At 56.3% G+C, this 12,308-nt stretch overlaps 2 protein-coding genes across 6 annotated transcripts in view; one reads left to right on the forward strand and one right to left on the reverse strand.

Moving 5' to 3' along the window:
* The first annotated feature begins 2,875 nt into the window (after nucleotides 1-2,875).
* MSTO1 (misato mitochondrial distribution and morphology regulator 1) lies at nucleotides 2,876-6,947 on the forward strand. 5 transcript variants are annotated; one of them, XM_040635776.1, is made up of 14 exons: nucleotides 2,876-3,019; nucleotides 3,115-3,250; nucleotides 3,701-3,770; nucleotides 3,858-3,933; nucleotides 4,188-4,242; nucleotides 4,325-4,463; nucleotides 4,626-4,743; nucleotides 4,816-4,950; nucleotides 5,060-5,212; nucleotides 5,502-5,633; nucleotides 5,707-5,891; nucleotides 6,097-6,232; nucleotides 6,315-6,427; nucleotides 6,680-6,947. In XM_040635776.1, exons 1-14 carry the CDS (start codon nucleotides 2,936-2,938, stop codon nucleotides 6,753-6,755), a joined length of 1,608 nt encoding a protein of 535 aa, XP_040491710.1. In that variant the 5' UTR covers nucleotides 2,876-2,935; the 3' UTR covers nucleotides 6,756-6,947. The 5 variants fall into 5 exon arrangements, with proteins under 5 accessions (XP_040491710.1, XP_008695223.2, XP_040491709.1 ...); XM_008697001.2 differs by having other exon boundaries at nucleotides 6,128-6,232; XM_040635775.1 differs by having other exon boundaries at nucleotides 4,376-4,463; nucleotides 6,128-6,232.
* Nucleotides 6,948-7,159: 212 nt separating this feature from the next.
* The window catches only part of GON4L (gon-4 like), a 62,783-nt gene continuing 57,634 nt past the window's right edge, over nucleotides 7,160-12,308 (reverse strand). The window contains exons 25-32 of the mRNA XM_040635774.1: nucleotides 11,818-11,961; nucleotides 11,152-11,295; nucleotides 10,930-11,049; nucleotides 9,772-9,885; nucleotides 9,092-9,302; nucleotides 8,008-8,638; nucleotides 7,819-7,921; nucleotides 7,160-7,448 (exon numbers count right to left, since the gene is read on the reverse strand). Of these exons, the coding sequence (XP_040491708.1) occupies nucleotides 7,299-7,448; nucleotides 7,819-7,921; nucleotides 8,008-8,638; nucleotides 9,092-9,302; nucleotides 9,772-9,885; nucleotides 10,930-11,049; nucleotides 11,152-11,295; nucleotides 11,818-11,961 (1,617 nt within the window). The 3' untranslated portion in view covers nucleotides 7,160-7,298. The remainder of the gene's footprint in view (nucleotides 7,449-7,818; nucleotides 7,922-8,007; nucleotides 8,639-9,091; nucleotides 9,303-9,771; nucleotides 9,886-10,929; nucleotides 11,050-11,151; nucleotides 11,296-11,817; nucleotides 11,962-12,308) is intronic.

The raw sequence follows: 12,308 nt of genomic DNA on the forward strand, positions 1-12,308 counted from the left end.
GGGCGTGATCCCGGCGTTCCGGGATCGAGTCCCACATCAGGCTCCTCCGCTGGGAGCCTGCTTCTTCCTCTCCCACTCCCCTGCTGTGTTCTCTCTCTTGCTGGCTGTCACATAAATAAATAAAATCTTAAAAAAAAAATTACTAAGTGAGGGGGCACCTCGGTGGCGCAGTCATTAAGCGTCTGCCTTCGGCTCAGGGCGTGATCCCGGCATTCTGGGATCAAGCCCCGCATCAGGCTTCTCGGCTGGGAGCTTGCTTCTTCCTCTCCCACTCCCCCTGCTTGTGTTCCCTCTCTCGCTGGCTGTCTCTCTCTGTCAAATAAATAAAATCTTTTTAAAAAATTAAATTATTAAGTGAGCACAGCAGCGTTGCTGGATATGTCAGTATACACATCAGCTGCATTTCTCCATAAACAACAGAAATTAAAAATTTTAAAGATTTGATTTACAGTAGCAACAAAATTATTAAAAAGTGAGAAATGTAACAAGATATGTATATGATGTTTATAAATAAAAATATAAAATATTATTGGAGAAAACTTAAAGGCCTCAATCGGTGGTAGAATATAAACTAGAAAAGTTACTACTGTAAAGGTGTCAATTCTCCCCAAACCGATCTATAGAGATGCAACACTATCGTAATCAAAATACCCAGAGATTTTTAAATTTTCCTGTGCAACTTGACAAACTAATTCTAAATATTATATGTGGACATAAAAGAGCCCAGAATAGACAAGACTTACTCTCACCTTTTAATCTACTTTGAAAACTGTGAAACCTACAGGAATGCAGAGAGCTGTACAAAAGAATCCCATATAATTTTCACTTAGATTCAACTGTTAACCTTTTTGTCACACTAGCTTTATCTTTCTACATATTTATTTAGTTTGTGTCACCGTTTGAAAATAAATTGCAGACACGTTTCTTTTATCACGTTTCTCCTAGGAATAAGATATTCTCCTTCATACCCAGGATATCATTAACCCACCAAAGAAACCCATCATCAATATAATGTTCTCTAATATGTGCCCTATTTTTTTTTTTAATATGCTCTATTTTTAAATTTCTCCAGTTATCCCAATGGCTGCCCCACCCCACACCCACCCCAAAGTTCACACATTACATTTAGGCTGAAATATCTCTTTAGTGTCCTCTTAGCTTCGGTAGACCCTCTGGTTTATTTTTGAAAATGCCACACCAGTTATTTTACAGATCGTCCACATTCTGGATTTGTCTGATTATTCCGTTCAGGTACAGGCTACTTTTGGCAAGCACAATAGACAGCTGATGCTTTCTATCCAGCACACCTGACATCACTGCAGTTTGTTTCACTCTGCTGATGCTAAATTTGATCACTTGATTCTGGCGTTCATCACTGTAAAAGTAGGTTTTCTCAATGTAATGAACAAGTAGAGTGTTACTTTGAAATCCTGAAACCATCCTGTTTTCCAATAAATTATCACCCAAAGGTTTTAACATCCATTGATGATCGTCATCAGAATAAATTCTTAAACGGACACCTGCAATCTAAATTCTGTCATTCCTTCTACATTTATTAGCTGCTATTCTTCTGTCACCCCAACACCCTCCCCCCTTTTTTAGTCTCCTTGGGGACTCTGAGACACTTTAAAAACATGGTGCTTAAATATCCTGTGAAATTGGAACAGACCAACAGAGAGGATCAAGAGCCAGAACACAACATAAACAGCATTAGTAATATCTGAAACGGTCCATAAATGTGACTATATTTAAAAAGACAAAATGAAACTCTGTTCTTCTAAAAACTCCCTTTAAGGAAACGAAGAGGCGACCAGAGTGACAGAACAGGTATTTTCAACACATAAAACTGACAAAGGCTTTGTATCCCCAGTAAGTACCTACTGCTACAAATCCATGAGGCAACCCAAAAGAACACGGCCAAGAGACTGGACGTGCAGTTCTCAAAAAAAAAAAAAAGGATAGAATGGTTCATAAACGTACGAAGAGCTCTCGACCTCATTAGTAATTCGCACCAGTGGTTAGGACTACAGTTTTTAAAGATTGTGGAGCATCAAATGAAACTCCCCTACACTGGTGGCGGTTTGCACTGTAATGAGTTTGAGAAAACAGGTTGGTGCTGTTTACCAAGTCTGAGCACAGCCTTCTTTCTGACCGCCCGCGTCCACGCCGGGCCGAGCCCCGCGGACCCCCGCGTCCACGCCGGGCCGAGCCCCGCGGACCCCCGCGTCCACGCCGGGCCGAGCCCCGCGGACCCGAGCGCGGGCGCAGGAGCACAGGAAGGCACAGCGCCCGCCCGCCGCCCGCTGGAGCGACCCCCGGCCCCAGTCAGCGGAGCCCTTGTCCGCGGCGTCCCCGCACAGCGAGGCCGCGGAAGGGGCTGCAAGCACACGCAGGCTGACGAAGAGTTTGTCCCACAGCCTCGAGAGAAGGGCCGCCTACGGCGCCTCATTCCCGTAAAGTGACAGGGAGCCAGGCGAGTCCGCACGGCCGGAGGCCAGAGCGCTGTGACGGGCGCGGGAATAGGGGCGCCTAGCCTCCGGGCCAGGGGTGTGTCTCCTGAAGCGCCGTGGTCAGCAGCAGCAGCCCCTGAGCGGAGACCGCAGCCGCAACACGGAGCGGTCTCCGCAGAGCCGCCCGCGGGACCGGCGCGCCGGGATAGGCTAGCGCTCGCTAAACACCCCGCGACGCCCTCCCCCGCGCCGCTACTTCCGGCCGCGCCGGGCCCCGCCCCCAGAGAGCGCGGCTCACGCAGGCTGCGCCGGGGGAGTGGGCGGGGCCTCCGACGCCTGTCGAATCGCTTATCCGAGGGGAAAGGATGTATCGGTGCACCAATAGAGCGCGGGGAACGAGGTCCCGCCCACATAACTGCGAACCAATCGGCTCCGAGCGGTGAGCAGGCCGGTCGCGGCTGCCCGACCCAGCGGAGCCAAGCGGCATGGCGGGCGGGGCCCGGGAGGTGCTCACGCTGCAGTTGGGCCACTTCGCGGGTTTCGTGGGAGCGCACTGGTGGAACCAGCAGGTGAGGCCCCCGGGCGGCTGACCCCGCGGGGCCGTTGCTGCGGGCGCGACCCTGCGGTCCCCGCTGAGGCCGGGCCTTCCTCTGTGCCATCCCAGGATGCTGCGCTGTGCGCCCCGACCGATGCCAAGGAGCCGCCCGGGGAGCTGTGCCCCGACGTCCTGTACCGGGCCGGCCGGACGCCGCACGGCCAGGAGACCTACACGCCCAGACTCATCCTCATGGATCTGAAGGGTGAGGCGGTGGCCGGGGTCAACCGGCGCCCAGGCGTTCCCCGGGCGTGGGGTGCTTGCGTCCACCCCGGGCTGCAGGACCAGCAAGGAGCAGCCGCGTGCACCGCTGCCCACGGTCCTCCGGCAGCCGCGGGACACGGGAAGGCACAGCCTTATTCCGTTCACGACCCGACTTTGGAACGGGCTCCTCGTCCCTGGAGACGGCGAGGGGGTGAATCGTGGCCCTCTCGAAGGGCCCCACAGCTCACGGCTGAGCTGGGAATGGAAGGATGGAGCCCAGATTCTGCTAGACAAGGGTTTTTTCCCCAACTCCTGTATATTCAAGAAAGCTTGGAAGAGGCAACGGCTGGAGGGAGGGTGGCAGCAGGTTGTCGGGTGACCCCAGGAAGATTAGCTGAAGGCGGGGAGGGGCTAGGCTTTGACCTCACATTGCCTGTTCTCTTTTGTACAGGAAGTCTGAGCTCCCTAAAACAAGAAGGTGGCCTCTACGGGGACAGACAGCTAGATGCAGCGATAGCATGGTATCTGGTGCTCAGAGGGGGGATGTGCACAGAAGCCGGAGAATCGGAAACTATCGCTGTCATCAACCAAACTCCGTTTTCTTTCAGGCAGGGAAATCTCACCACACACAAAGAGGAACTGTATCCCCAAAACCCTTATCTTCAGGACCTTCTGAGTGCGGAGGTGAGGGCCTCTGCTCTAAGCTTTTAAATCCAGCCCTATAACTAGATTGCCCCCATTGGGGCAGAGAGGGAAAAAAAAAAGATTTTGATCATCTTAAACAGCATTTTTGGAAAAAGCACTTTTTTTCCTAAAGCAGTGGGACTACATGAATGAAAGGAGGCACTAGGGTGTGGCCAGCAAAATCAGGGAGAATAAATTAACTTTTGTTTCTGGACTGGCTGGAACTGAATGCAGATGTTTCTCATCCCTCCCAGGGAGTGCTGAGTAGTGATGGTATCTGGAGGGTCAAATCCATTCCCAATGGCAAAGGTGAGGCTTCAACCAGGTACTACGGGATGGGGAACCGGGCAGAACTGGAACACAAACAAATGTACTTTTGCTCTTCCTTCAGGTCCCCCACCACTCACTGCTGCTATAGCCCCCAAACTACTTATCCCCACAGAGAGCAGCATCAGGGTTTGGTCAGATTTCCTCCGCGTCCACCTCCATCCCCGGAGCATCTGTATGATTCAGAAGTACAACCACGATGGGTATGGGGGCCCCAAAGGCTGTGAAGAAAGGAACTGGGTCCCCACGGGTGTTGGATGAGTCTCTGGAAGCCACCTTCTGCCCTTCCTGAACACAGGATCTTGGGGGTGGGGGGGATGAAGGGCGGGGTTCCTGCAAGTCAGGACAGTGTTCATGCATGGCAGGGAAGCAGGTCGCCTAGAGGCTTTTGGCCAAGGCGAGAGTATCCTAAAGGAGCCCAGGTACCTGGAAGAGCTGGAGGACAGACTGCATTTCTACGTGGAGGAATGTGACTACCTGCAGGTAGCAGGGGGCACGGGGGGCACGGGCAGAAGCCTCTTCTCGTACTGTCTGTCATCATTCGCCTCCCTCCAGGGTTTCCAGATCCTATGTGACCTGCACGATGGCTTCTCTGGGGTAGGCGCAAAGGCCACAGAGTTGCTACAGGACGAGTATTCAGGGCGGGGCATAATAACCTGGGGCCTGCTCCCTGGTCCCTACAGTCTTGGGGTGAGTAGAACTTGGGGAAAAGGCAGTCCCGGGGTCAGGGAGGAAGAAATGAGGGGATGACAGCCCAGGGAGAAAGTTGCTTAAAACCAATTACCCTTTTCTCCCCCAGGAGCCCCAGAAAAACATCTATCGTCTGCTGAACACAGCTTTCGGCCTGGCACACATGTCTGCTCACAGCTCTCTGGTCTGCCCCTTGTCCTTGGGCGGGAGCCTGGGGCTGCGACCTGAGCCTCCAGTCACCTTCCCTCACCTACATTATGACGTAAGGCTCAAGGCTCTTGTTCAGACTGCAGGTAGAGACAGCGCCCTCCCCCTACCTCCACCGCCCGACCCCTCACCGCACGTTTGTTACCATCCCTCTTCGTGAAGCCTCAGCTTGACCTCAGCCACAGTACAGCACATTGTCCTCTGTGTGTCCAGCCTTGGGCCAAGCACAGCCCTGCTTCGTCCCAAAGCACCTGGACCCCTCTGCTGTCAGGATTCTTTCTGCCTTCACACTCTGCTCTCCAGACCCAAAAGGCTAAGTGCCCTTGTTGGTACTCTCTTTACAGGCCACTCTGCCCTTCCACTGTGCTGCCATCCTGGCTACAGCCCTGGACACAGTCACTGTTCCTTACCGCCTACGTTCCTCACCAGTTTCCATGGTTCATCTGGCTGATATGCTGAACTTCTCTGGAAAAAAGGTGTGGAGCTTTGTGAAGGGACGGGTCAGCGCTGAGAAAAAGCTTGCTTACTTGATCTTTCCCTTACCTTTAGGTGGTGATAGCGGCAGCAACCGTCCCCTTCCCCTTGGTCCCAGGCCAGTCCCTTCCTGATGCCCTGGTGCAGCTTGGAGGAGCCACGGCATGGACCCCACTGTCTGCGTGTGGGGATCCTTCTGGAACACGCTGCTTTGCCCAGTCAGTGGTGCTGAGGGGTCTAGACAGAGCATGCCACACCAGGTGAGGACGGGTGGTTCTTAAGAGCCCTTGTCAGACTTCTGACTCTCGTCATTTTCTCCCTAACACCTCTGGACATCCTAATAGCATTGCCTCTTCCTCCCTTTGCCCCATATTAAAAAAAAAAATTAAGAGAAACTCAGCACCCTACTTCAGCTAATGGCCTGAGAACGTAAGAATTCCCAGCTCCATATCCACACTGCCACAGATTAAAGGAGGTTTTGGCTCTGTTCCGGCAGTCAGCTCGCCCCAGGGACACCTCTGCCTTCGCCACTCCATGCCTGCAGCACTGGGGAAGACGTCTTGGCCCAGTACTTACAGCAGCAGCAGCCCAGAGTCAGGAGGTCAGTGTGATGCCAGCTCTCCTGCCACACCCCAGACCTTCCTCAGCTTCTTCTCACTCAGCTGCTGCTCTCACCCCCACAGCTCTGCCCACCTGCTGCTGGCACCCTGCAAGGTGGCTCCTCCGTACCCCTGCCTCTTCTCCCCAAGCCTCAGCCGGCACGGTTTGGTTCTGGATGGCCCGCCATCTGGGGCAGGTACGTGGCTGGTGAAGGTACAGGGGAGATGGCACTCTGTGCCTGCCCAGAGGAAGGAACTGACGTCCACAGGTAAACATCCCTTTATTCACTCGATGGCTCCCGAGGGAAGTGGCCTTCCTCTGGAGCACTGGCCTGCCAAGGAGACAGCACACAGAATTCACGGGGTTCGCGCCCCAGCCAGGTCTGTCTGGGCAGCAGAGCCCAAGGTAGGAACACCACTGGCAGGCTCCCCTTTCTCTCCCTCCACAGCCGTGGAGAGCATCCCAGTGCTTGGGGCCCTCTGCTCCTCTTCCACCTTGAGCCGGACCCTCGGAGACTTGGCTAGAGATCTCAGCAAACTGGACGTGCGGCGCTGGGCCAGCTTCATGGATGCCGGAGTGGAGCAGGGAGACGTGGAGGAGGCGCTGCAGGAGCTGGGCAGTCTGGCCCAGTGCTACCAGGGTGGGGACGGCCTCGTGGACTAAGGTTTTCCCATCGAAGGAAAGAGCTGGTTTACAATAAACACGCGGGTGCAGGAGCCTGGTGTCCTGGATTCGCTACACCAGCACAGCCGTGTGCTACACTTAGAAACACCATGACCACGTCTCAGAACAATAAACACGTGCGTGGGACCAAGGGGAAAAGGTAGAGAAGGAGCTGCGTCCCCCCCAGCCCCCCAGTGCCGAGCACACGCAGCTGCCGAGGACCCTGAACCACGCCTACGTTGGCACAGCCATCCAGCCCCAGTCTGCCTCTGTCCTTGTCCTCAGCCCCGGCTCCTCCAGCTCTGTGTCCTGAGCTCAAGGGCATCCCAGCACAGTACAGGTGCCCTCCCTCGGGGGGCCGGCGGGGGTAAGTGGGTGCAGATGACACCCGCGCGCTCCCACAGTCACCCGTCCAGCTCCTCCTCAGACAGAAGGTCCCCGCGGTCAGAGAGCTGGTCCGTGTTGCTTGTACTGGTTGCGTCGTCCTCCTCCTCGGAGCTGGCCTCGCAGGCCGTGTGGAAGAGCTGCACGAGTTCTCGGAAACGGTGGGAAACCTAGGGCGAGAACGTGACATTTTCACATCTGCTAAGCACGACATACTCTGCGAACAATCTCCTGTGTTCCACACAGTAAGGAGGTGAGGGCCGCGTCCTCCTCACAGATAAGGGAACTCAAGAGGCTTCAGGTTTGGCCCTAAATCACACCACTCCTAAAAACAAAACTAGAATGGAATGTCTCAGACTTCTACCTCAAAATCTAATGCCCTTCCTCTGTTCGAACCACTACCACCTGCCCTGATGAGTCAAGCCCGGCCTCAGGGCCCCTGGGGCTTATCTCTCGGTTGGCCACCCTGGCCTCTCCTTGCCCGGCCTTCTCCTTGGGGCCCCCGGGGCCTGAAGCTCTAGCAGGACTGAAGCCGCTTACCTCGGCGGGGGTCTTATTCCCCAGCTGCTGGGAGATGCTGCTGAAGGTCTGTGGCTGCGCTCCTCGCTCCTGGCACATGGTGAGAATCACGCGGTCAGCCTCCCTGGAACCCACACACCAGGATTAATCCCAGGGTAGGAACACAGATGTGTTCCATGCATTTTACACACGTCCCCCGCCCCTACCTACCTTGTCCACAGGACCACCTTCTCCCCAGTGGAGCTGACCTTGCTGTTGTTGGCACAGACCGTAGCTTCTGTGGCCTTTGGGTGCGGCTCTCCCGCTGGACCCTTGCCCTGGGTTCCACTGTCTTTAGCCAGAACTCCCCTCGGGATTTTGGAAGAAGTCTCTGAGGTGTCAATTCCTGATGAAGAAGATTCACGGACAGGGGACATCCTGTTTGCTGTCTTCACCGCAGCTCTGCCTGCCAGCAACCAGCTCTCTGGAGTGTCTGATCTCTCAGACACCTGTCTTCTCCCCACGTCTCTGGTCCTTGAGGAAACGGGACTCAGGAAGGAAGCAGGGGGCTCCACAGTTCCAGGCCATTTCTCTGTTTCTGAAGCCTCCCAGGCCGGCATGGAAGCCTCTGGCTCACCCACTGCCTCCTGGTCCTCCCCCTCCTTCTGCTGTCCGGGGGATGCCTGCGGGCAGGAGAGGACCTCATGCGCAGCCTGGCTTCTCCTCACAGTGCAGAGCGCGGCTCCAGTACCAGAGGAAAGCTGAGGCGTCTCCGGCGAGCTGGGCCGTGGGCCACCCAGGACAAGCCGGTCTGTAAGAGTCACTTCCTGAGGGGACAGCGGAGTGCTTCCCACTGCTAGTCCTGCTTAGGAGGAAAGTAAAGACCTGAGGGAGGGACAGGGTCGAGATGCACCTGGGACCCCGAGTTACCGCAGGGCCATGCACGTGGGCTACTGTGACAGAGCCCCAACCTCAAAGACTGAGGCAAGGGCGGGGACTGAAGTCCCTTATGTGGAGATACAAGGTCCCACTGCCACAGCCCAGAAAGACCGCGTCTTTGGGTGCAGGTCACGGAGGTCAGGAGGGCAGGGGAAGAGAGTGCGCGTCATGGGGACGGTAGCACTCCCCAACTCTGCCAGAGGACAGAGGTCACAGCAAAGTTAAGGCCAGACAAAAGGATTTCCTATTACTTGTTAGTAAAAGAAGGGGTAGTCCAGCGGCCAAAGACTTCTGCTGGCTCCAAGTTCTTGCTTGAAGCATGTCAGAATGAGGCGGAAACGGGGACAGAGGCGGGGCTGGCAGACAGAGCACTCACCAGGAACGAGCATCCTTCCGCTGCCAGCACTCCTGCCAGGCTGGCCCTGGGCCGCCTCCGTGCTTTCTCGCTCCTCGGTGGCCTCCTCCTCCGGCAGGTCCTTGCCCTGCCCAGCTTCCTTAGCAGCAGGCCCAGGGCTGGCCTCCCGCTGGGGACTGCTGCCCGCCAGCTCCTGGGGCTCCTTGCTCTTGTAGGGTTTGCCGTCACAGACCTGCAGGGATGGCCTTCTTGGTCAAGGGTGTCCTCACTGCCTTTGTCTCGGGGGGCCGACCACGGGAAGCAGCCGTGCCACGATGTTCAGCAGGTCAACCGACAATTTTAAATGTCTGCTTCTCCCACTCCTAGAACCAAGGACTCTATTTTTGCTGCCAGCCAACCCTACCCTAGAGAACTGGCATTACTTTTAGGGTCTGTGTATTTCATAAGAAAGAAAAGAAATAAATATTTGAAGTGGTTCATCTTGTTTCAATTTCAAAAGCCTTCCTTACCCCCGGGATTATCTTCAGAAAGCAAAATCCATTATATACTTTTAAAAGATTCTATTTGTCTGGTGCACGCATGCTCACGCTGTGTGATGCGGGAAGAAAGCGCCACACAGTGAGGCAGCACCGCCTCCCCACCCCGGGCCGCCCCTCGGCGCCCCCCACCTCTGCGCTGCCCCCCCGGTGGCCCCAGCTCACCCTGCCGCCACAGTGGCCACAGCTTCTCCTCTTGCTCTTCTTCAGCCTGGAATCAGGGCCTCCTTCATGGCAGGCACAGGCGCAGTCCTTGGCGCCGTCCGGCCACTCAGCCTCCTAGGAGACACTGGGCTTGGTTAGTGGCCGTTAGCGTGCTGGGTGCCCAGAGAGGACACGGGACTGCGGGCCCCCTGAGCCAGCCCACCCTGACCAGCACCCTTTCTCCTTCGCGGCACAGCAGCTCTTCCCATGTCCTGGGGAATCTCAACCACAGCTGCTAGAGGTCCCTGACCCGCAATGACCCAGAGCACTGATGCCACCCAGCTGCCCAGATGTTTCAGTACCGAAGTCAGATACATCTGAGGCAAAGTCCCGGGATGACCGACCGCCTTTGCTCCTGCATCCCTGTGCCTGGAGCTCTGCCCCCTCCGCCGACCCCCTCGGGGTGGGAGGACTTGCTTTGTGCACGGGGAGGCCCCCTCAGGGACACTCTCTGTTCAGGGACCCCAGACGCTGGTGCCATTATTACCCCACTGACGACCAGAGGTTCAGTAAGTTGCCCAAGGAAGAGGAAAAGACACACAGGAAAACAGCCTCCTCCCGGACGAGCAGTGGGCGGGGAGTCTAAGCAGACGCCAGACCGCCTGGGTCCGCACCCCAGCACTGCCACTTAGGAGACACGACGCCCTGGCACCGGCCTCGCGCTGCACGTCCCTTTCCTCTTTGGTCAAATGCAAACAAGAGCCATCTCTTCGCCGCACTGCCATGGAACGAAGTGAGGAGCGATCCAGCTGCAACACCTCCGAGAGGTACGTGCAGCTCGCCTCACAGCTGAGAACCGGCTGTCATGACACCGCTCCGGCGCGGACACCTGGTTCTACCTCTTCACACGAACGGAAAGGAAGGAGTCAAGACCCAAGGGCAAGACAAACCGCTCCGAACTAGAGAGCTAGGGGGGAGCATCCTCCTAATGGGGCGGCCGTGGGTGGGCCTCTTGAGCAACTGCACGCCTCCCCTGCTCCACCCCATACCGCGGGCTCTGCAGCCTGACGCGACTGCCTGGGGCCCCAGGGGCCGCACACCACACCCAGCCAGAGAAACACTCAGAAAACTCAAGGCCTGGTTCGTGACAAGCGGGTGATGCCCAACAACCCCAAGTACCTTGTCGTGATTTTGGACCCCAATCTCTTTTCTTCTTTTGCTCTTGGAGGCCGTGGGTATCTTGGGGGGCTCGTCTTCCTCCTCCACATCGGGCAGTGCCACTTCTTCAAAGCCATCAAACTGGGGACGAGTGGGTACCACTCAACACAGACCCTGGGCAGGCACCCCTCCGACACGTGACCTTCCCCCTTCCCAAGCCCACTGCATCCTCAGGGCCAGTACCTCGTACTCCTTCTCCTCGGTCCAGTTGATCTCTTCAAAGTCCCCCATCCGGCTGGCTGCTGGGCGCAGGTGATCAAAGAAGACAGAGAACTCATCCTGCAGGTGGTCGTGGCCCTTGAGAAGCTGCCACATCTGTGTCTTGAGCTGGGGAGAGTGGTCAGGGAAGGATGAGGTGCCCAGGGCCTGTCCAGGCTGCCATCCCAAACCAATTCCATTCGCTCCCAAGGTCTACCCTCCTACTCCACTGAGGGACACACAGAAGCCTCTCTTGAACCGCTAAGACTTCGTCAACGTCCCCTCCCTGCTCGCGTGCCTACACTGGAGGGGAATAATAATACGTTTGCTCCCTGATGACGACACTCTGCACCCCGCCCTCCTGACCTCCAGCTCCAGCAGCAACCTGAGCACAGCTAGCAGACGAGTTCCCCTCGGCCCCATCACCTCCTTCCCTGAACTTCCCTTCCAGGCACTGATGGCATCCCTGAGCCTGTGAGATCAGTGAGGCTCTGGTTTCAGGGGACAAGCACCCCCTGTTCCAGGGGTTTATGCTTCAGGAAAGCCGATAAAGTCCTCGCCTTCTTCGTCCCCTCCGAAGTCCAAGGTACCCCCGAAGCAAGAGAATAGGCACGGGTGCCAGCAGAAAGGCAACGGGACAGGAAACAGCACCTCCGTGATCTCCTGGGGCAGGCAGTCTGCACAGCTCTGGAGGACCTTGATGATCTTCTGGTGGTGTGAGGGGTTCTCTGCAAAGCAGATCTCCAGCTGCCGAAGAAACTTGCGGCTCTTCTCAAAAGCCTGCTGCTCCTCAAACTACCACAGTGGAAAGAAGGCGAGAGCGTCACGTGCGCAGCGAGCGTGGGCCGGAGGGCTCTAGGCCCAAGAAACTAGAGCATCGGGCTGGGGAGTGGGGTGAACGGGGCTCTGGTTTACAACCGCCAGACTGTGCGAAGGACCCTGGCGTCCATGTACCTTGGGCTGCAAGGGAGACCAACCCAAGACACCTAAAACGTGAAGGAAAGATTCCAGAGACATGCGCATCTCAAGCTGCTGTCTCATGGCTGTGACGTCACACGCTCCAGCTCGTCACCGTCTACAGTGGTCACACCTGCGCTCCTCCTCACACGGGGAGACAGCTCGGGCCGGGGGGGTCACCACCC

This window comes from Ursus maritimus, unplaced genomic scaffold (genome assembly GCF_017311325.1).
Source record: "Ursus maritimus isolate PB19 unplaced genomic scaffold, ASM1731132v1 scaffold_2, whole genome shotgun sequence".
In the NCBI taxonomy this organism is placed as follows: domain Eukaryota; kingdom Metazoa; phylum Chordata; class Mammalia; order Carnivora; family Ursidae; genus Ursus; species Ursus maritimus.